The 25280-nt window shown below is 38.5% G+C and overlaps 1 protein-coding gene across 1 annotated transcript in view; it reads right to left on the bottom strand.

The window, feature by feature from the left end:
• The window catches only part of ADGRV1 (adhesion G protein-coupled receptor V1), a 508576-nt gene that overhangs the window by 262141 nt on the left and 221155 nt on the right, over positions 1-25280 (bottom strand). Inside the window, exons 78-82 of the mRNA XM_037032075.1 lie at positions 23746-24153; positions 16181-16365; positions 11591-11840; positions 10922-11061; positions 8318-8478 (exon numbers count right to left, since the gene is read on the bottom strand). Coding sequence (XP_036887970.1) covers positions 8318-8478; positions 10922-11061; positions 11591-11840; positions 16181-16365; positions 23746-24153 — 1144 coding nt within the window. The remainder of the gene's footprint in view (positions 1-8317; positions 8479-10921; positions 11062-11590; positions 11841-16180; positions 16366-23745; positions 24154-25280) is intronic.

Raw genomic sequence — 25280 nt, 5'->3', positions numbered from 1 at the left:
GTGGGTGAGAAAACTATTCTTATTTTCCTCAAGTATATTTGCATTCACCCATTTACATTATTTCACAGGAAGACTAGAACCTCAGCACTAACCCACAAATCTTTTGTCTTGCAATTCATATAACTTTCTTTCAATGCCAGGTTTTTAAATGTCAAATATATACATATTTTAAAAACATTTACTGTCTTTAAAATTTAAATGTGCAGTACATAGTAGCTTTTTACTTAAGCCTTTTAGTCCACTCTCATTTTCAATAGGGTTGTTTTGTCTAAGAATTATTCAAGCATGAATGAATAACACATGTATGCTGCTTTGCCATGTACTTTGTATGCATTGCCCCACTTATCAATATCTCCTTGACAAACAGGAGACACTGCATTTATTTACTATTTTCTTTTCTCATTATCTTCTCTGAAGCTATGGGACAAACTTTTAAAGTACATCACTTGTTGGCATAAGTGGATAGGGCATCGGCAAAATGTCCCAAAGGGGTCTAGTTTTGTGTACAGAAGTGCTTCTCGTAATTCCTTCTGGGAAAAGACTTCAGTATGTTTATATTTTAATAGGGTGGACAGGTAGACAAACTTCCATATAAAAAGTGAGGCTTTGCATTAGTCAAGGCTTTTGGCCTAGAAAGTTGGCCAAGATATGTGGAGTAATCTGTTTTTAGGAAGTCTGCCATGAGGTGTTCTGGGACAGGTGTGTGAGTGCTGGGCAGCCTCCAAAATCCACCCACGCAAGTACACAGTGTATCCAGAAACTGTAGTGGCATGCCTGGTTTGCTACCTTGACTCAGGTGGTCTACAGACTGTTGAGTTGATGCTATCAACTCAAATTTAATGTACACTAAATCTCTCATGGTTATCAAAGCCAGTTTAAACTCCAGTTTTAAGTTGAGAGAGAGAGAGAGAGAGAAAGAGTGAGTGTGTGTGTGTGTGTGTGTGTGTGTGTGTGTAATATACCGACTTAAAATCAGGGCTTTGTAAGCTTTTCTTTGATTCTAGAGTACATGACCACAAATACACGCTTTACTCTAAGTGTGTTGTGGGAGATGGAAATGAGGCCAGGCAAGGGACTTGGTGCAGGGCAGAGGAGAAATGCACACCAGTCAGCTGTTTGACTCATAGCTTCTTCCCTTGACTTGGTAATATTCCAGTATATACCCACTTCATACAAATTTAGTACAGTCACAATGGACCAGCTCAGGAAGATCTAATTAAGTGCATTAAGCTTCAGTTAAAATGCTAGCATAACACTTGGTGGCAGTCCAGGATCAAAGCAGCCTACACCTATAATGTGAGACGTGCACCAGCGCTCAGGCAGGCTGAGCCGCAGCCTTAACTGGCTTTGGGAAATACACTGAGTTCCTTCAACTTAAAGAAATAGAGACTTCGGCTTCCAAGTTTCTAAAACATTATATGCTAACTATTTATCTTTTATTTTCTTATCTGATGCTGGATAGCTGTATTTAGCATAGATGATTTAAATTTACCAGTCAGATTTTTAAAAAAAAATTACAGCAGTGCTTGGTTTAAATTCCCTTAATACAAATACGTAAATCTTAGCATACAAAAATGTTACAACAATAAGTAGGCTTTTAAAAAAGAAAGGATATAACATATAGTATTTCCAGTTATTACTCTAAAGTATCTAAACAGTTTTTAAAAATTAATTCCTTAGTTAATTGAATAATTTTCCTTTACTTTTTCTTTTGAGCACTATGTAGGTTACTGACTCAGTTAAAAAAGTGCAATTAATTAGTCCATGACACAAATGACTTTTCCATATGATTTGAAAGTGAGAAAGAAGATAAATTACCCTTAGCAAAATGGTAATATTGATAATCTTTGCTGTCAATAAGAAAAACTCTAAAGAACAGATAGATTGTTTTGCTATTATCAAACCTGACTAAACATCCTCTTTTCTATGAATACAATATTTGAGTGTTTGCAAATGCACAAACATATGTTCTGTTTGTACATAAATATGCATGTCTAATACACATCTTGATTGTTTGGTATCACTTAAGAATCGAATATACTTTCCAAAATATTGAAGTTTATTCCTCCATATGCCAAATATTAATACTTTTTCCCATGACAAGTTTTGAAAAATATTTATAAATTTTGTATGTATATATGTATTTATTATGTACGTATCTCTCAATTCTCCATAGATAAATCTATACAAAATCAAATGATCACTACACTATTAAGTCAGTTATTAGTTTACTAGTCTTGTTTTTTTGTATTTTCCCACCTAATAAGAGCAAGAACTGGCCCTTTTCCTACTGTTTGTGCTCATCTCTATAGATTCCCACATTCTCTGCCCTCGGCACAATGTCCCGTGGTTACTGCTACTGACCTAAGGGCCGGAGAACAAAACTGTCAGCCTGAAGTCTTCCAGGTTGAGCAAAAGTCAGTATTAAACACCTTAGCATATGTGGGTTCTGTGTGTTAGGGGAAAGGATTTTTTCTCAGAGGGATGAGGTTGCCAGGGGCACAGCCCCCAGACAATCATGGTATGAAACCTGAGATGTTCAATACAACAGCCACTAGCCACTTAGTGTCTCTAAATTTTAATTAATTACATTTTAATAGAATTAAAACTTCACTTCCTCGACTGTACATCAAGGGCTCAATCACCAGAGGAGGCCAGTTGCTACCACACCGGACAGTGCAGATTAGCATCATGGCAGAAAGATCCATGACAATGTTAAATGACCCTGAGTGATACTGAAAAAACTGTATGTTACATTTCAGAAGGATTTTTATTAAGAATGGCTAAGAGGAGATGGTGTGGGACTTGAAGGTCTGAACTTAATTTACACAGCCACAAGTACATCTCATTATTGGAGGACGACAGATCAACACAGTCGATGCACTTACTGATCTCACAGACAGCTACTGAAATACTACTACACGTGAGGGGCTGGCTCGGGCAATGGAGGCATGATATTCAGAATGACAGCGGCAGCACCCCCACTGCCTGTCTCTGTGTTTCCATCTGCATCTTCACCCAGACGGAGACTGGTTTGTGAAAGGTCAGAGAACAAGATTTTGGAAGAGCAGATGTGCAGGAAAACTTTCTGGATGGTTTTCAGGGAACTTTTCACTGCTCTTAAAACAAGATGCAAATATAAGCGCTTTATCCTTGGTAAGCCTAAACATTCTGTGAAGTTCACTGCTCCTGCAGCCAGCTCAAGACCATGGAGGGGCAAGACCAAGAAAAGAAAATGAAATCTTTGAAGAGTGCAATACAAAATATATATAGAGAGAGAAGAGGCTGGGCCCCTGATGATGCCCTGCTTATTTAAGATATTTGAATTATCTTCTGTTACCTGCAGCCAAGTTCATCCTAAATAATACACCTATACAAAGATTTGCCCAGAAGTATCCAGCCTTGCACTATGGAAAAGAGACAATTTATTGAAGAAAATACAAGATGCAAGAAACATTGTATACAGGACAATGATGCCTTAGACTCCTTCCACGTCGGCACCTTGGGACCTTGCATAGTTTTCCAGGCTTCTCTTCCACTGTTCAAAAACACTCTGCAAAATCCTCTGTTGGAATCACAATCTTATTTTCCTGAATCTAATCAATGGTCTGAAATCTGCTCCTTTTCAAAGGTGATTTTAGTTTTGGGAAAAGCCAAAAGTTGCAGGGTGCCAAATCTGGGCTGTAGGGGGCTGAGTCACCTGGGTGATGTGATGTTTCACCAAAAAACTCTGCACGAGGTGTGATGCTTGAGCAAGCACATTGTCGTGATAAAGCTGCCTATCACTAGTTACCCATAGCTGTGGCTGTTTTCATTGTATCGCATCTCTCAACCAATGAAGAACACTGAGGTAGTACTTTTTATTGTTTGGCCTAGAGGGGCATACTTGTGATGGACAACACCTTCCCAATCAAAAAACACAGTAAACATGGTCTTGATCTTGCTGTGACTTTACCATGATTTCTTCGGGTGTGGAGAACCAAGTGACTTCCACTGGGACAACTGGGCCTTTGTTTCCAGATCTTACTCATACCCACAATTCATCTCTAGTTAGGATCTTTTTGAGGAAATCTGGTTAATTGGTAGCAGTCTGAATCAAGTTATTAGCAACTGCAGCACAATGTTCCTTCTCTGGTAGTAGAAGCCACAGAACGAATTTTGCCACGACACATTTCATGCCAAGAGCCTGAGATCCTCAAAATCTCAGACAAAGTAGTTTTTGGCATCCCCAGATCAGCTTCTCGTTCTTTCATCGTAAGTCGCCAATCTTTGTTGATTTCAGCCCGTACACATTCAACATTCTCAGGTGTTCTGCTTGTCTGCTTGTCTCAGGTGTTCTGCTTGTCCTCCCCTTCCAGGACGTGGATCACTTTCAACAGATTCTCGACCTTCTTTGAATAGTTTGTGCCACACTTTTATTTGCAATGCACTCATTGCATCCTCCTCGAAAGCCTTCTGAATCATCCAAACAGTTTCCACAGAGGAATAATCGAGCTTAATGCAAAACCTGATGCAGACTCATAGCTCTACTCACTCAGTCATTTCGAATGTGACAGACACAAAATACACTCGCTCACTCAATGGCATCGACTACCCCCACTGACTAGCACACTGAAGTTTTCATTGTTCACGCCTGCACATGCCAGTCCACTTTCCTTGGCTGCCAGGTTACATAGACGTTGCACAAACCATTCTTGTATATTAACAATGGCTGGACTTTTTCCAGACAGGCCCAGTATGTACATAGCTAGAGAAATCCAACATTTTTAATTTATGTAAGAATTAAAACTAAGCTCTTAGACTTATCACCTGTAGTTACCCTTTAAAGAGCTCTTTAAAAAAAGTCTTGCACATTTTTTCTATTCTTGTGAATAACTCCTCAGTTGATAGGCAAAATGAAGCTGTTTCCATTTACTTCTGTGTGACTGTAATCACTATCCTAGGACAATGATTACAGTGAACATGAACTGGATATTTTAGGAAGAACTTGACATAGAATTTTAGAAAATATCTCTTATTTTATAAAAATAATTTAAAATTAGTGGATAGCATCTCATAAAGTTATAAAGCTTTCTTTTTAAACTATCAGAATTTCAGCTTGTAAAAAAATAAAAGGCAGAATTAAAATGTCCTTGCAGTTTAATAAACCTTGAACAAAATAATAAGCATGCTTCAAAGAACTTGGGATTATATTTCTTTACTTATCCCGTAAGTCTTATTATTTAGCAATTATACACAATTACCTCCTGTTACTTAGTGTAAAACTGACCTTGTGTTGGCATTTATCATTTAGTAATCTGTGAAGTAAATAAAACTATTAGCCTTTTAAAAAGGAAAGCTTTACCTTAACTAATGTTTATATACTTCTTCACCATAAGAGAACAAAACAACAAGAACAAAAAACAACCACCCTGAGGTCTGTGTCCATCTCTAATCCCAGCTTAAAGCATCCTAAACACAGAAGACTCACCTACAAGCTCATTGGACATGGCCCAGTTCACATATTGATGGTAAAACTGAAATGGTTATGGAATGTAATAGGCTGTTACTAAAATCACAAAGCCATAGAAATTGTATTTGGAGTCAAAATGAGGATGATTCCAATCCAACAGTCTATCTTCGACAGTACAGCATCAATAGAGTTATGGGAAGCAGACTAAGCTTCTTTGACATTCTCCTACAAATAGTAATGTGTACTTCAAACTATGCTTAGGTTCCTTAAAGTAATTATACTATAAAATTATAGAATCATCATCTAAAGTTATTCACCTTTGGGGCAAATTTCATAATGTTACACTAAGGTGCGCAATTACGTGTTACTTTTTTCCTCTAACTTTTTTAGCTTCATGAGATAACCTTAGTTTAATTTCTTGGAATTTGGTACACTGGTTTCTAATCTTAAAAGACACAGGTATATGCCTTGACCTTTCATCTTTCTAAGCTGGGCATTACTAAATTTTTCGCCCTGTATTTCACACACTGCTCCTTTTAGTTGTTCTATTCTACTACAGTAACCAGAAATGTGAACCATATTTGGAACAGATACACTGTGATCTATCCTGATTTAAATAAAAGGGCTTAACTCCTATCTAATTGTATGTTAACACATTTCATGAAAAGAGCTAGTTGGATTACTTCCAAATTCAGAGGGATCTTCAGTGTGACCTGACCTAAATTAATGAATATATATGTAAGATACAGAAAATTCTCTTCTCTAGTTCCTATGGGCCCATCTGAGGGATGGACATTGAATCTCCCCTGAAGCTGAAACTGAGACACAAGGACAGGACTTTGTCTCCTTATCTACAGAACATGCAGCGTTCATTGCAATATGTCATGGACAGAGAGAAAAGCAAAAACAATACAACTGACCCTTGAATGCCAGGGGTTTGATCTGCATAAATCTACTTACACACAGATTTCACTCAATCAACAAACTGAAGAAACTCTCAGATGAACACATAGCCTAAAACTAAGATGACATAAGCTTATGGTATGGATAAATACAGTACAGTACTATAAATGTACTTTCTCTTCCTTATGATTTTCTTTTCTCTAGCTTACTTTATTGTAAGGATTTGGTATATAATACATATAACACAAAATAATTGACTACATAATTGTAAGGCTTCTGGTCAACAGTAGGCTATTAATAGTTAAGTTTCTGGAGAGCCAAAGTTCTACAAAAATGTATGACTCACAGGGGGGGTCAGTGTCCCCCATCCCCACTTTGTTCACAGGTCAACTGTAATTTCAAATGTAACTTCAAGTCAAAAATAATACAAATAGATGCTGATATTTAGGTGTTTATTCTCAAATACATGAGCAAATCTATGTAGCCTTTACTAAAGTAAGCTGCAAAAAATACATATTTGTTAACAATTCTTCCAGGAAATATAGTCTTCTAGTCTTTTATAAAAATCAAAACAGTATTTTCACTTTAGTTTTTAAAGCTCTTTGTTTTGATGTTCAGCATTTAGAACAAGCGAGGGATTTTTGTGGGTCACAGCAGAGCTTGGATTTATCTCTCTGTTGATATACATAAAATAACATCTATTTTTGCCCTGGCTGGTGTAGCTCAGTGGATTGAGCGCGGGCCTGCGAACCAGAGGATAGCGGTTCGATTCCCAGTCAGGGCACATGCCTGGGTTGCAGGCCGGTTCCCTGCAGGCCAAATCCCAGCAGGGGACGCACGAAAGGCAACCATACATTGATGTTTCTCTCCCTCTCTCCTTCCCCTCTAAAGATAAATAAATAAATAAAATCTTTAAAAAAAAATAACATCTATTTTTATTTTAACTTTTTACCCTTTGGTGTTATTTCATCATTCTCTGAAATTTCTATTAATATTAAAGTAAAATATGATGTCTCCATCTGGTTTTTGAACTATGTTGACCTAGAAGAATCTATTAAGCAAGAAATGTCATTCTTATAAAATATGTTATTAAGAATAAAAATTATTAAGACTCTCAACCATATAATCAATGCAGGAAATGAGAATAATTATATAGTTATTCTAAGTTAAGTTATAGGTAAATGGTTGGACAGGTATTAACATAACTCATGTTCCGACTCCTGCCAGAAATGAAAACTAGATATAAAAGACAGTTTATTTTTTTAGCTTTTGGATTTTTATTTTTTTTTAAGCCTTTATGTATTTACTTTTAGACAGAGGGCAAGGGAGGGAGAAAGACAGAGAGAAACATCAGTGTGTGAGAGATTCATAGATTGGTTGCCTCTTGCACACCCGCAACTAGGAGCCTGGCCTGCAACCCAGGCATGTGCATGCCCTGACCAGGAACTGAACTGGTGACCTTTCTGTTCATAGGCTCAATCCACTGAGCCACGCCAGCCAGGGCAACAGTTTATTTTTTTAAAACAGAGCATATTTAGAGCTTCTAGTTTGTAGAATATAAATCAACCAAAGGGGTAGGTATTTTTTCTTTAATAAAAATACAAACTGTTTTGCATATATTATCTCACGCAATCCTGACACTCATGTAGAACCTGCCCTCACAAGACTGTGAACTACATGTATCTTTTCCTATTGTCCAGCTTCTACCCCACACTGTATTTTATATTCTTTATGAGCTGGAAGTGTGTCTTGTTTTTTTCCTGTATCTTCAGTACAAAGTTGCCCCTCCATAAGCATCTACTGAATTAATTAATGGATAAGACAACGGGAAAGTTTATTTTCTCCCAGTGCTGATGAATTACAGTAATTTTTGCATTTTGTGCATATAAAATGAATATGGCAAAACAGACTTTCATTCTCATAAATATTTTAAGTCATTGACACAAAAATGTTGCAACTGACCTGAGATACATATAAATCCAGAAGAGAAAAAGGCTTCATTGTATGAAGACAAGCTGTCAGTCTGGGCGTAGACGGCGTACACAGACATGTAAGAACAGGCACATTCCACGTAGTCTGAAGTGTCCTCAATGAGTTTGCAAAACTGACTGTCAGACAACCAGCTGGGGCAAAAAGACAACTGTCACTATTCTGCTTTCATCAATGCATAAGGTCCTCAATGCTTTTTAAAGAAAAAATAACGAACCTCAGTGTTGTTGACTCCAGACTTATGTACAACACAGTGTCCGGAAGAAACACTGGAGGGAACATCTTGAGCATGACATGACACAACAGACCCCACAGGAGACATCAGGAAGCACCTGAAATACTACCCAGCCCTCCAGTAGCATTTCAGCTACCGAAGAAGCTGGTCCTCTCAACAGAGCAGTACCATTTGCTACTTAATCTAAAGCAACCACACCTAAGGTTTTTCAATAGAAGACACCCTTTTCCATCTTTCAAAACTCCCAAAAGATTGACACAGCCATTATCACATGTAGTATTCACCCTTTCTTATTTTTCATAATTTGCAGTAATCTGAACTACAATGATTAGTTATATGCTTAAAAATTCCTTATTATTATTATTATTATTATTATTGGAGTTTAGAGCCAATTATAATACATAAATGTTTCCCAGGATTATTCTGTTTCTTCTTGTTTTTTTGTAAACCTCACCCTAAGATATACATCTATATATTTTTCTAATTAATTGAGAGAAAAAGAGAGAAACTTCGATCAGTTGCCTCCTGTAAGCACCCTGACTGGGCACTGAACATGCAACCTAGGTATGTGCCCTGACTCTGGACCAAACCTGCAACCTTTTGGTGTGCAGGACAAGGTGCCAACAAACTGAGCCTCCCAGCCAGGCCAGAGTCCTTTAAAGTATAGCAGGATTTCTGTGAGTCTGGCTAATTTAGCATAAGAACATTGTCGTGATCATGGCAAATACAGCGTCACACGCCAAGACTTCACAGCATTCCTCAGGGACTACTGGTTAAGCCCCCTCCCTTTTAGTGCCTTGATTTTTTTTTTACTTTTCTTCTTTTCTAAGTATTAATTAATTTATTTTTTCACTTTACTTTTTTTAATTGTTGTTCAAGTACAGTTGTCTAAGGGCATAAAACTTCTAACCTCCAACTACAGGTTCAACCTTGAAACATTCATTATTAATTACATATTAAAAATCATACAGTATCTGTGTTTTAGGTTTAAGACCTGTCATCAGGCATTAGGAATTTCAACTGATAATTTGGGTTTTTTCCTCCACAGAAAAAAAGAGACTAACTAGAATTTTGGTGTTCAAAAGACAGTTGGTTGGTTAGCCAGCTAAGCTGTTAAACTTATTCAGGATTTTAGTTTATGTGGCTGAAAGCCAGTAATAACTTTTTACCTTTGGTGTTATTTCATCAGTCTCTGAAATTTCTATCAATATTAAAGTAAATTTTGATGTCTCCATCTGGCTTTAGAGCTATGTGAACATAGGAGAATCTATTAAGCAAGAAATATACTCATGGAAGATATTATTAAGAGTAAGAAATTACTGGGACTCCCAACCATATAATCCCTGGGGAGGGCGCTGGGGGTTCTAGGAATCTGTATTTTTTAACCAGTGCTCCAGTGAATCTGATACATCTTGTTAGTGGACCCTCACGTTTGCAAACAATGAGGAAATACAAAGCTGAATAAGATCTGAAACCTACTGGGAAAGTTCAGAGGTTATTAGGATAAAAATCACACATTAATGTTAAAAAGTAATATAGGCCCCAATACCTGTAGAGTATTTATAATTATATCATGGATCTAAATGATACCTTGTCAAGACCGATAACCAGGGAAATGGAACAAAATCCTTTTAGTGGAAGATTTGAGAGAGAAAGAAAAAGGTAAGGGTTTATCTCTAGCTATATGCCCTCTCTAAAAAAAGAAGAAATCTGCCACCCCAGCTCTGACTACCACGTTTGAATTGATGCCTGAGATCCAAATCTAGTGGTTGATTTGGACCCTAGACCCTCTGCACCAGTGCTGCCTGACCCTAAAGCACTGGCTGAGTTCTGAGTAACAGAACTGCTCACAAACTTGACCTTAGGCCAAGAGAAAGAATCACTCTCTTCTTCCCATTCCTATGCATGGCTTTAATCCCAAAATGTACTCTAAGCCATACGTGGACCAGAATTATAAATCCCTGCTAGTTCCTCTGGACATAGAGTATCAGCTCCAGAACCAAAGCCTGGATGGAAGGGAAAAAATTTCCTTTCCTGTCCAGTAAATTAACAAATATCCACAGGAAAGTTATCTGAATTGAGCAGAACTCATGGTAAGTCCCAGGAAAGCACTAATAATGAAAAAGTAAATAATGTGCTAAACCCACATTTAAATGGTTTTGCTACATTTGCCACCTGCACAATGCTGTACTAGCTCCTATGCTTCCCCGTCTTATTTGTTGTAAAGGTCATTCTCCAGTCTAAAGTCCATCATTGCTCAGTAGAAAGAAATGGGCTCCATGGTACTGCAATAGAGGAAGACCAAATTCCGGTTTTAAACAATTCCAGTTTTAAACAAGTACCTTGCAGCAGCCTGATTCCAAAGGAGACACAGAGAGGTTTGGGGAACAATTCTAGGCCCTGCAGCGTAAATCCTGTAGAGAATCTCATTGTTGTCAGTCAGGGGCTGTGAATGCTGACTTTTCACACTCAAAGACAATACCTATAACATGTAAAAAAATTGAATAATGTTTCCAAGTTAATGTCATGACTGAACCTCCCATTCTGAACTTTGCTTCATTGGTCTAGGTGCTTTGGTCACTACTTGCTGCTACTATTTACAGGGAGCTAGCTTCCTTATGAATGCAGGGTACCTCCTGGCTTTCCACTGTGAACATTCTACCTCCACTCCAGTTTCTGACAGTCTTCAGCCAATGACACTCACTTTGACGATAATTGTTGGACTTCATCATGAGTACGGTATATAATATAATGTTAGTGGAGCTATATGTCTTCACTTTCCCTACTTTGACATATAGTATACTTAATAAAACATGAAAGAAATATCTCCAGCTGTTTTTGAGGCAAAATCTTTTACAAATAGTTCACAAAAATGGAACATGTTTCACTTCATAATTAGCTCACCATGCGTAGTGCTTCCCACAAATCTAATCAGGCAAATGCATTCTGAGGAGTGTGGCTGCTACAGAAAAATCAGATTCCAGCCATAATTCTTTATAATGATAGGTTACCTTGTTTTTCAGGGCAGGAAGATTGTTTCCACTTGTAAACCACTGCTGGCTACTGTACTCTGTAAACTGGACTACTTCACATGGGCTGTTCTCGGACATTATTTCTGCATCTGGGACATCCAATAACCTTTCTGGAATTTGAATATAATCGCCTTCCTTTCCTTCAAACTTGTGCCCATTGATCTGTTGAGGATACCAGTGAAGAGCCAGTATGGACAGATATGGGCAGCTGTCGAGGAGGGTCTTGCCTCTACAACAGAAAAGCAAAAGGTCTGCTAAAATGGCATGCGTTTTATGTATTTTTTTTGTATTTGTTATATATATCCACTTCTATTTGTTAAAATGGATTAGACAGGGGCTCTGTTCTTTGAATATAACCGTGACACCACTAACCCAGAAGCAGAGAATGTGTTTTCAGTTCTTTTATGGTTGTCATGATTTTTTCACAGAACTTTCTGCATCCCCATGCCTGATCCCCCTTATAACCTAAAACATGGGTTTTTGAAAGCTGTTTCATGGATATCAGGTATAATCTGCAGCTATAAAATGGACTTTTCGGTGACCCGTATCAGCGCCGATGGGACAGGTTAAAGAAAAGGCACACCACTAAAGTGAAACACTCTGCTTTATTTAAGGATGTTGTAAACCTTGTATATCTGCAGCCATGTATTCATCAAGAGTTACTTCATCCCTTTCTAACCCATCAGAGTATTGCTAATTTGACCCTGTGACTGGTAGGAGAAACAGCCCTGAACCACCATCTTTACCCACTTAACAATTAATTTTACCCTCTTAACAATTCTTAACTCTCCAGGCTAAGATCCTATGGTCAGTGAAATTGCTTCTAAGCCTCAGTGTGTTGAAATCAGTTCAAAGCTTGTTTAAAGATGCAGATTTCTGGATAACAACCCAGACTTATTTAGTCAGAACCCTTGCTGTGGGACGGAGCTGGAGATTCCAGGAATCTGTATTTTTTAACCAGTCCTCCGGTGCATCTGATACATCAGATCAGTGGACCCATCATGTTTGCAAACAAGGAGGAGATACAAAGACAAATCGGATCTGAAGCCTGCTGGGAAAAGTGTAGAGGATATTAGGATAAAAATTATGCATTAAATGTTAATAAGTAATATGGGCCTCAATATATGTACAGTATATATAATTATATCATGGATCTAAATAATACCTTGTCGAGACTGCTAAATAAGGGTTAACCTTTATCTCTCACTATATGTCATTTCTTAAAAAAAATTACACCCCCCCAAGCTTTGACTACCAGATTTGACTTGATGCCTTCAAATATCTATCTTTAATCCAGCCATTAATCCAGGGTTCTAGACCCTATGTCCAAGAGTCCCGGTGAAGCACCTCAGCCTCACCAGGTGCTCAAGTGCACACACCTCCACAACAGCCTGAACTCATCTCTTCATCTCCCATCTGGCCTCCCATATTCTCACTCTCAGCTAACAGCTGCCACTGTCACTTCCACCTGTGTGCAATGTGGCTGAGACCAGTGAACCTCAGCCATGCGGCTACATAACCCCCTTCCACCCCACTAGAAGCTGCTGAGGTTTAGCTCAGTCAGCACCGCCGTGGAATGGACTCCACCACCTTTGCATACTGAGGACATCAGACGCATGGGGACTCTGCTCAACCTTGACACAAGTGTGACAGATTGCTGGCCCCTCCCCCTTGCTGATGATGACACTCTCCCTGACACCGTACCCTTGGATGTCCATGCCCTTCTACTACACTCACTTGGATCAATTCCACAATCTGCTTTACGTCCAGGCTGAAGTGAGGGGGGAGAAACCCAGGGGAAGGAACCCATGTTATCACATAGATTGGCATCACTACAAACACCCTGTAACTCCCAAACCCTCACTCTCAGTAGATGCCCTTGAATACTGCTTAAGGAAATGTAAATAATGCATATCAGGATGGTCAACATCTTCAGAGTCTACTGAGTAAAAAAAACTAGTCTTCATTTAGTCCTTATGTTCTAAGTTCAATTTGTCACCTATCTGTTAATTCTACAACCCAATTATTTTCAAGGTTGCCACACTCCCCATGTCCCTGCCTCAACTCCACTCTCATCTTCTCTTACGGGCACATTACCTCTATGCAGTCCTCCTATTTCCTGATTTACCCTGTTCTTTAGCCTTTCCCACTGTCCTCCAGTGACAGACCTAACATCTTCAGTCTGATTCTTCCACACACACCCCCCCATACCTAGCTTATTCTATGTTCAACCTTTAGCTTGAAGATCTCCCCAAACACACCATGCTATTCTTGCCTGATTGCCATCATAAGTGCCGTTTCCTCTTCCTGGACAACTCAGGAGGAACGGTAAGTCTATGAAGAGGAAGCACGTGGCAGGAAATATACTGATTCACGTATTCATTCTATTCACTCATTGCACCACAGCCACTGAGAATCTACCACATACCAGATAGTCTTCTAAGCCCTAGGAATACATTAGGCAATAAAACAGAAAAGACCAGTTTTTCTGTGCATCTTAGACTCTCTTGAGTCCCCACTGGGCCTTTGAATGCACAGATATGGGAACCAACATTCACAGCAGGGTAGATAGTTCACATCTAAGACAACCTTAACATACTGGTGATCTTCAGAAATATGGGAAAACAAATTGAAATAATCAGGACTATGGGGAATGCAAAGCTACGAACTACCTCCATCACTGAACGACATAGTCAAACACAGTATAAAAGGAAAAAAGGAAGAGGATATTGCTTAATTATGCATGAGTGCATGCACACATACGCACACACTGTGGCCTCTGCAAATTAAATCGAAGTAAAGAAATTATCCATTTCAGAGGTTTCTGAAAACATCAGAGACATTTACAAATGGTACTGAAGAGCCGAACTGCTAATCACTGGTCTCAGATGGACATTTAGGGACAGGGAGGACAGGAGGAGGGCCTCCTGACAGGGCACAGAGAGCCTCTCAGATACTTTGCTGATGCTCCTCATGGAGGAAACCAAGTCCCCAGGATGCAGTCATCAGGGTTAAAAGAAGAATACAGTATAAGGGGGTGTCGGTTCTGTACCTAAACCTCAAGTCACACCCTGGCAAGACCTGATGAAAGTTTGGGGCAAATTGGAGCCAGGGGACCAGGGTAAAAGATCTGTTACAAAGCCAATGATTTACAATCTCTTCTGACCACATGGCATGGTGGGCAGCAGGGGGAGGTGGAGTCAAGCAGGCCTGGGACTGGCCTGTAGGAGACCTGGGACTGAGCCCAGTGCTCACCCTGGACTAATCGCGTAACTACTGAGAGCTGTGTAAGGCCCTGGTCTCAGTTTCTACAACTGTACACAGGAATAATAAGAGCCCTAACCCTATCCTTAAACAGCTATTTAAAATGCTCTTTCGTAGGGATAAAATAATATATGTACAACTTTTCCTAAGGACTAGTTCAATCCACATAAAATTTTCACTATATTATACTGTTTATACCTAGATAAAAAAGGCAATTTCATATTGTTTACTCTAATACAATGTCAGGACTAGATCAGAGGTATAGTTAATATCCATTATTATTATTTTATTCTTTGATCTACCTTGTCACACTTTTATATCTGAATTGACTAGCTCTTTGAATTTTATGTGTCTTGTGATCTAAGAAATAAAAATAAAAGTTTTACATATCCAATCATTATTTCAATTAACATGTTAGTTCATAAAGGGCCCCATAAATAGAAGATTTAAATTATTGTATCAAATTTTAAAACTGTAGTCTTCAAAATATCTCTGAATTTCAGCATATCTTAGTGACTAATGACCACAGTAATAATCAATAAATAAAAATAAACTTTACGGAGATTTATATACACATTTTTAATCAGACATGTTCCATTAAATAATAATCACTGCATTTTAAATAACACATTACTCTGAAAGAACAGTGCAGGAAATCTGTATTTCCACTTGTGTTCTATTATTGGCCATTTTTGTGTTAAATCAAAGAGAAATAAAATTTTTAGACCTTTGCACTATACTTACCCAATTTACGTTAAGAATGTAATTTAAGACATCATGACTTCTGAAGAATATTAACATAGTTACAAAATTAAATATATAATGAATAATAAACATGAGCCACATTTTATTTTTCCCTTCCCTCTTGCTTGCTTCATGCCGTGAAACCGCAGCCATGAAACAACTAGTCTGAAGTTCAGTAACACTCTGAGAGATACCCGCAAACGGATGGGACTGAACCGCAGCTCCAGGGAAGCCCAACGGCCAGGGACCACCCCGCTGCCTTCAGAACGCATCTTCTGTGCATTGCATAGGGAAGAGTGAGCAACAAGACTTTCATAGCTACAAACTTTTCTATCTTCAGAACAAGAGGAATATATTGTTGCCAAGCTACATTCATTTTTCTTGATGTAACTTCTGTTTTTTTCAAATAATTAATTTCATTTGCCCAGTAGGTATAATGCATTGACTGTATGGTCTTTGGTCTTTAGTTCCATCACCTAATGACAATGCACATGGTGCATTACTTTGTAAACTGTGAAGGAATACATATAAGGTACAGCTAGTATATAAAAAGATACTTACTTTTCACCAAGAGAGCCACAGGTAACATCAGTTGACAGAGAAAAGGCAAAATTTTCAGTCACTTTGGTGAAGTGACTGAATCCCCTGGTGTCCTTGCGCTTCGGGTTAATAAGAGCACAGAGAATCTCATAGAATAGATTTCGGTTTTCAATACTGAATGCTTGACTTTTTCCTTCAACAGTTATCTGGAAAAATCCAAGTATAAAAATGTATCTCCAAAAATAAAGTACTTAAATAATAAGTATCATATAATAAAATGTGTACTTTATTAACAGTTATTGGCATTAACAAAATAAGGATGAACCTATGAGGAATTAAGTGAAATCAGTATCAAAATTATATTTCATATATATCCATTTATACTTTAAAAAATAATCATTTATAAGGAAATGGCAAAATTACCAAAATAGTTTATATTTAATAATTAGACAAAGTCCAAAATGATTGCATGAATCATTTATTTTTAACTACAATAATCAACATCATGAGTCAAAATTAACCTCACTTTAACATCTACCCCAAGAATTCTTATTCTTTTGACCAACAATTAAGCAAATAAATGCAAGAATAGCTGTCCATAAAAGGAGATTCTTTTGACCAACAATTAAGCAAATAAATACAAGAATAGCTGTCCATAAAAGGAGATTCTTCTTGACTATCAGTGTTTCAATGAACAGAAGCCACCACATACCCCTAAGTTTTTAAACATCACATGAGAAAATCATATTCCAGGTGGAGTAGTCGAGAGCTCCTGGCATTCTTGCCTTTATCGTAAGTATGAGCCTTCCTACCTCAAAGGACAGGGATATTTGTTGTTTGAGGATAAAGGAGAGTAAGAGGGAAAACTGCCTTCATAAATTCTTTTTTTCCTTTACAGAATGATAGGAATCACATCCTTACTGTCTGACTCAGCTTTGGTGTGAAGGCACCGACTTGTTTTCCCACTACACTCATATATCTGAAAAGTCCCTATCAGTTCTTCAGCATGCAAATTAGTCATCATTTCTCTGACTTCTACACTGTGCCCCGCCTGCCTCATCACATACATATCAGTCTCTTTCTAGTCTGCATGTACCTTTATTAATGAACTTATGACAACACTGAAATGATTGTTACGTCACTCTTACTAGTTAAGCTCATGGAGGAAGTGGCTCATGTTCTCCATATTTTCTTCACATTTTTATAATCCACATAGAATCAAGCAGATAGCTGAACTGAAGATATAAGTGTAAGAGCAAAGATAGTAAGGAAGAGTGGAGAATAAACCATAAGGAAAAGGCGATCAAAAGTACAGAATAAAATTTAACGAAGTAAAAATTACAATGGAGACGAGGAATAGACCACTGGATACTGAAACAAACTGAATGATGCTAAACGGAAAATAAGCTCAAGGACTGCTCCCAGGATTCAGGGGAAATAGTACAAGTAGGACCAATCCATAAGATACAACGGACATACGTACAGAAGGCGGAGGCAGAAGTAAAAAACTGCACAGGTCGATGATCAGCTAAAGAAATAGCCCTGTCTATAAGTAAGCAGCTTGCTTTATATCAGTGAAAGTTAGAAACAGAAACAATACCCAATGTATCTGGTGATTTTTAAATATTATTTCAAGAATTAAAAAATCTTACCAGAAAACCAGACAGGGAAAAAATAATTCTAACAGAGAAACAAACATTCAGTTTGACAGACTTTTTTTTTTTTTTTTGCAAATAAAAAGCCAGAAACCACCAGAGTAACATGTGGGGTTCTGAGAATTAAAGGCTAAGATCCAAAACTTCCAGGGCCACCCCACCTTTCATTCACATTCAAGGGCAAAAAAAAGTTCCTTTAGTAAAACACACACACACGAACCCCAAAGATCATTTATATAATCCTTGGTTTCCCTGGGTGCTGTTCTCCACTGCTTATATTAACTTCTCTAATATTCACAACAATCTTGTGAAGGGGGTGGTATTGGTTTGTTTCCAGAAAAGGAAACTGAGGGAGAAAGAGAACACCTCACCTGCCTGAGTGCACTGAGATGGTGAGGAGGAGGCCCGCTGACAGCCGCCTGCACTGACGAGAGACACGCCCCCCTCCACTGGCCTGTCCCAAACAACAGAGCTCCGTCTGGAGACAGGTCATGTAAAACTATTGCCAGCGTGATGCACAACACCAGGTGGCAAAGGGCAGAGCTGAGTCTAAGTCCTGTTAGTGTGATTATAAAATAAATCAATTGGGAAAAAGAATTCTTCACATACAAGATATACAGCATAAAAAGTATGTAAGAGGAAACGTTTTTGCTCTACAAGGCCATTTTATGTAAACAAGAAAAAGAACTGCCAAATTATCAAAATCGGCTTACAAAAAAGTAGAGAGCCTGCGTCAACCATGGGAAATATTCTTTTTTAACTGTCAGGAGAGAAAACAAAAAGGGAGATTTCACAGAGCACATCATTTCTGTGTTCTTTCAAGTGTTCCAGCACAAAACATTAGGGGCAACACCTCCTGACTCGTGTTTTACCAAGCTTTTAAAAACCAAATTTAGAAATCAAATTTTGCATATCAAATCCAGCTGTCTTAAAAGACTGACATTATTATTAAGCAAAGACAGCATTTTGACTAATTTTCATTGCACCATACCGAGGAAAATCAAAGAACAGAATATTATGTCAGAGCAAAATTTCACCAAAACCCACAGCTACATTTTATCCAAAATACGGTGAGTCATTTAAGGTTCTTGCTTTTTTTAGCACAATATTTGTGCCTTCAGAACAAAAATAAGCAGTCAATTCTAGTGAGTGTAATAATAATACGTAAGATTTATTGAGCTCTTTCTGTGAAAAAATACATGGTATAGAGCAGATTCTATTAGAAAGAAGTTAGAATTTGGGGGAAAATAAGACTTACAAATAAGAAATCATTTCACTTAAAATACAAGACCTTACAAAATGAAGGTCTGTTGAGTACGTGGAAGTTCCACCCCTGAATTTGGGGCTACCCTAGAGCTTATAGTGAGTACATATGAAATATAAGAATAGCTACCAGATAGAGTGTAGGTGACTCTATTTGAATTTAAGATAAGCAACCAATAATTATTTGATATAAGTACATGCAAATATAAATGTTTTTATTTTTAATATACTTATACTTAAAAATGCATCGATGCATTGTTCATCTAAAATTCAAAGTTATTCCCAGTCAGGGCACATGCTTGGGTTGCAGGCCAGTTCCCAGCAGGGTCCAGTTCCCTGCAGAGGATGCATGAGAAGCAACCATACATTAATGTTTCCTTCCTCTCTCCTTCCCTTCCCCTCTAAAGATAAATAAATAAAATATTTTAAAAAATAAATAAAATTCAAAGTTTACTGGGCATCTTGTATTTTATTTGCTAAAATATTAACCCTACTATATGTGACTATGTGTATTTTTCAGTACCTGTTTTATTACTGCCTTATTCTCATTATTATAAATGTGTTTAAAACATGAAATCTTTTTGCATTTTATGAATATACCAAGCCCCTGTAAATACTGATTATTTTTTCCACTTTTTGCTATTATAAACTGTGCTGAAATAAACATTCCTATCAAACATATATTTGCACAAGTATTCCCCACACCACTGAGAGTCTTTTCCCCCCTAACTAGTTTTCCCAGTTTCACTGAGATATAATTGACATACAACATTGCTGCCTTTTGACTTTGCTTGTTATATATGCAAAAATTATTTTTTAACTTTATGTGGTCAAGTTTATCAATCATTTCCTTTATGACTTCTGGGTTTTGTTTTATGCTTTAGGAAGACTTTCCCCACTTCAAACTTATATATTAAAAATGATTTCTACTTATAGTCAAGAAGAAAGCATAAAGAAGGTAAACACAGCTCACCTCCTCCCACAACCACATCAAAATTACAACTAAACTACAGAACCACCACCATTCAGAGCTGCCTGAAATCTAGCTGAATGCAAGCCCTCCAACTGGGGATTTAGAGAAGCCACATCAAGACTGGTAGGGTGGACAGAGGCACAGAATGTGCTAGTCCCACACCCACGTGTGGTAGGTAGAAAAACATCAGGGGAGAAATCTCAGCTATGGATGTCCCCCTGAGGAGAGAGGGAAACTAGCCCTACACCAGGCGCCCCAGCCCAGGTGTCCAGTGCCAAGAAGAGAGGTCCCTAAAACTTTTGGCTATAAAAATCCATGAAGATTATGGCTGAGCGAGACAGGGGGCTTCTGGGGTCCCAGTAGTTCCTCTGAAAGGGCCCATGCAATGACCTACCCAGACTCACTCACCCTGAGCTTCAGTGCTGTGGCAGTAGATTCAAAGGCACCAAGGACACATGAGGTGGACCTGAATTTCCCAGCATCAGTGCCAGAGCTGGGGTAGTGGAAAGCTTTCTGCCAGAAAGAAGTGCAGGGAGCCCTGGCTGGTGTAGCTCAGTAGATTGAGCATGAGCCTGTGAACTACACGATCACGGTTCGATTCCCAGTCATGGGCACATGCCTGCCTGGGTTGCAGGCCAGTTCCCAGTAGGAGACTCATGAGAGGCAACCATACATTGATATTTCTGTCCTTCTCTCCTTCCCTTCCCCTCTAAAAATAAATAAATAAAATTTTTTAAAAAAGTGCAGGGAGAGGCCACTGTTCCTTCCCTGAGCCCTCCCCCAACAAAGCTGGCAGGCAGGCTCCATTTCTGAGTCTCCATCCACCTAGCTCACACTGTTCACCCTGCCAAGTGATTTTTCTGACACATTGCCCCACCCAACTTTTGAGCCCATGAAAGCTGTTTTCAGTGATTTTTCCATACCAATGCCCTGTCTTGTCTCATACTTCAGACTTTCCTAAAATCTCCCAAACAAGCCACATCTAGCCTCAGCATGCCCTTACCTCTCACTACATGTCCTCGGGCTTGGCACTAGCACCAGCCAGCTTGGTTTTAGTTTGGCCTCACCTGGACACCTCCAAGCCCAATAGAAGTAGCAGCTATCTGTAGACTGCTTTGTAGCTCATGTCAGGTGGTCCTGGACAGAACACAAGCAGCCTCTGGCCTTGATCTGTACTTTTTGGGAGGCCCCAGAGCCAGCACACCTTACGGACAGCTTCATACCACAGTGAAACACCACCCAATCACCTCCACAACTGACACACTCAAGGGGCAAACTCAGCGGGCACCAGAGCCCTGCTGAAGTAAGTCCTGCTCTGTAACATGAGCCCCTGCACAGCTGATCCTCTACAGTGGTCTGGTGGTCACAGTTACTTCTTGTAGCTAATTGGCCTGGGGGTAAATCCTTCCCATTGATGTGCCTACAGCAATCAAGGCTCAACTACAACAAGAAGGTGTACACAGACATGAAGGGGGAACACTCGGAGGGCCCAACTTGGGGCATTAAGGAGGCTGTACCACTGGACCCTACAGAACACTTACTACGACCAAGCCCAGGAAATATATCAGCTGTACCTAATTCACAGACACAAACACAGGGAGGCTGCCAAAATAAGGGGACAAAGAAATATGGCCCAAATGAAAGAACAGAACAAAACTCCAGAAAAAGAACTAAACAAAATGGAGATAGGCAATCTAGCAGACACGGTGTTCAAAACTTTAATTAAAAGGATGCTCAGTGAACTTACTGACAACTTCAACAGTATAAAAAAAGGACATGTAAACCATAAAAAAGAAACAGTAAAAAATTAAGGGTACACTAACTAAAATGAAGAATAATTTACAGGGAATCAATAGTATGGTATATGAAGCCGAGAATCAAATAAGTGATTTAGAACACAAGGAAGCATAAAATACCCAGTTAGAAAAGCAAAAAAAAAAAAAAGAATCCAAAAAAATGAAGACAGTGTAAGGAGCCACTGGGACAACTTCAAGCACAACATTTGCATCATGAAGGTGCCAGAAGAAGAGAAAGAGCAAGAAATTGAAAACATATTTGAAAAAATAATGACAGAAAACTCCCCTAACCTGGTGAAGGAAATAAACAATACAAGTCTAGAAAGCACACAGTTTCAAACAAGATGAACTCAAAGAGGTTCACACTAAGACATATCATAATTAAAATGCAAAAAGTTAAAGACAAAGAATCTTAAAATCAGTGAGAGAAAAGCAAACAGTTACTTACAAGGGAGCTCCCATAGACTGTCAGGTGATTTCTCAACAGTAACTTTGCAGGCCAGAATATAGTCAAAGGAATTCTAATAACTATGCATAGTGTCAGATGGGTACCAGATTTATTGAGATGATCTCTTGGTAAGTTATATACTCTCTAATCATTGAGGTGCACACCTAAAACTAATATAGTATTGTATGTCAACTGTAATTAAAAATAAAAATGATTTGAGTTAAAAAATGATTCATCCATGTTTTCTGCTTCCATGATTTCAGTTTTACAATTAAATCTCTGATCTGCCTGTTATTTATTTTGGAGTAAGGTTTAAGGCAGAGATTCAGTTATATTTTTCTTTCAAGTAGTTAAATTAACTATCACAACACCATTTACAGAGTAACTTCTGACCACTGATCTAAATTGTCACCTTTATCACATATGAAATATTTATAAGCACTAGCATTTATTTCTGCATTTTGTTCTATTCCATTGATCTGAATGTCTATGCCTGTACCATAGCCACCCTGATTTAACCACTGTATCTCCATAATGTATTTTCATATTTGGTAAGGTGAGGACCCTTTCATTTTTCTTCTTTTTCAAAAACTTTCTGCTCATTCTAACATATATATTCTTGCAAATGAACTAGAGCATCATTTTTTCCAAGTGAAAAAATTCAAAGTAATTTATTTTGATAGGGTTTCTACTTTATCACAGGTTAAGGAAAAATGTTCTCTCTCTAATACTATTTCTTTTGACAAACAAGGTATAGATTTCTATTTATTCAAGTCTTTTATACTACTCTAGAAATTTTCAATGTTCTTTAGCTGATATATAAAATATAATACATGTAACTATTAAGTCAGTTACTCAGATCAGCAGATGTAAGTATTGACATACACATACAAATACGTTGAAAATAAAACCTGGTTGGTCTAAGTCCACACCAATTTGAACACCTTTAGTTATTTGGTCATTCCTGGGAGTTCCTTTTTGTGAAAGTTTTCAGCGCCCTGGAGGAGCAGAGAATAAGCAGAGGGAAAAAGCTCCTGTTCTCTGGCATTTAACCAGGAAGAATGTTGCAGGTATTCTAGTTCAAGTTCTCTTTTTATAGAATCAAAAAAAACTGAGATGCAATTTTAAAAGGTATTCATCCACTTTGGAGAAACAGACAGAGCCTGTAGCTTCTGACCCCCAGCCCCCCTTTTTAGACACCAGGCTGCCCCTCCTGCTGCAGCAGACAACTCGTCACTCTCTGCATTCAAGACTGAGGTTTCCAAAAAGGCATAAGTCACATGCAAACAAAAGGACAGTGTTAAATATGAGAAATTCTGTTCCTGTGTTCAGAAACTTAACTCTATTATAATTTCATGATAACTGTCATTCTAGATGTGTATGTTTGTTTTCTTACTTTCTAAATTCATGAAACCTTACCAAACCGACTGCTGACACTTGCAAGCACTTACCTTGTCTATTAAGTGCATCACGGCACTGAGCTGCTCATCAGTGTTCTCTGTGGCCACTTTCATGCTGACGCTGTGAAGCACTCTGTTGAGAATGTCACCATCCAGGGGCTGCTGGAGCTGATCCGCAAGCCCCCACACGGCCTGCGAATCTGCGTCGGAGACCAGCGTGATGTTGGCAGTCCCGTACACTTTATCAATTCTGGCACCACCTTTTGGGTCAAAAAGCACAATCTGGAAGCGTTTAGGAAATGGGTTTAAAGATCCTGTCTCCGGGGTTAAGATGACATCCAATACGGCGTTTCTCTGGCCAGGTTCAAAGACCAAGGTGCCTTCAGTTCTCACAAAATCCTTCCCAGCAATAGCGGGAGATATGAGAGCACGACCCATTGTTTCAGCAGTCCTCAACTCCTGGAAACCAAACCACACGCTTCAGTGAGGCTGCGGCACCTCCTCTCCCGTCTTAAATGCACTCTTAGTCCTTACACAAATCCTGTTTCTCTCAAGCATACTGATGGACCATAACAACATTACAACTAAATCACTGGGTTTTATACTTTTTCTAATCTCCTAAAATAAGTTACAGGGGAGAGAGTACACCATACAGGGAAGAGGTTAGGAAAAACAGATACCTCTGAGTAGACCATGAAAGAGAATGACAACCGTCACTACTGCCTCACAGAACTTCTGCAATTGTGGACACACTGAAAATTGTGCTGTATATAACACACACCGCAAAATATAAGTATGGAGAAAAAGAGGGAATATTTACATTTTCATTTTCACCTAGAAATGAGGGGGTATTTGGGATTTGGGGAGAGATAAAGAGAAAGCAGAGGGATGAAAGGAAGAAACAGGAGAAATTGGTTATCTTGTTATTTTTACTTAGATAAGAAAATAGCCAAAGGAATAAATAAGGACCTTGGGCCTATACACCTCTGAATTTCTTCAAACTTTGGTTGTTAAAAAAGTTTTTTGCAAATTGAAGCATGAGAACTTAGTCAAGGAAGAACCAAAGTAATATGCTGCTATTTACTAATGAGCAAACAAATATTAAACTCCTGATACCTGTCAGGTGACATACTGTGGACTCAGACATGAACAACAGAATACCTGTCCTCATGGAACCTAGCAGAGGGCACAGATAGGATAAAAGTTATGGAATCAACAACATGACTTTACACAAAGATGAATTCTATGAAGAAGAGTAGAGCTAGGTAGGGGCCTATAGGGTGGTGATAAGGGCACTATTTTAGGTAAGGTTGCTCCGCAAAGCTCTTGATGTGATATTTGAGCAGGGACCTCAGTGATGTAAGGGAAGAGGCCACATACGGATCTGAGGGGAAATATTCTAGGCAGAGGGAATAGTAATTACAAAAGTGCCAAGGAAGAGCCAGAAGGGCAATGTATTTGGAAAAACGACAAAAGAACAATAAGTTGGCATCAGAGAGGTGGGCAGGGGCCAGATCATGCACATCCATTTTACCAGGCGTGGCAGTAAGATACTGGAGGATCCCAGAAGAGTAACATTTTATTTC

This window comes from Sturnira hondurensis, unplaced genomic scaffold (genome assembly GCF_014824575.4).
Source record: "Sturnira hondurensis isolate 20B ecotype Veracruz unplaced genomic scaffold, ASM1482457v3 Scaffold0021354, whole genome shotgun sequence".
NCBI lineage: Eukaryota > Metazoa > Chordata > Mammalia > Chiroptera > Phyllostomidae > Sturnira > Sturnira hondurensis.
Note: the sequence above shows the minus strand (reverse complement) of the source record. Positions and strands in the feature narration are given on the sequence as shown.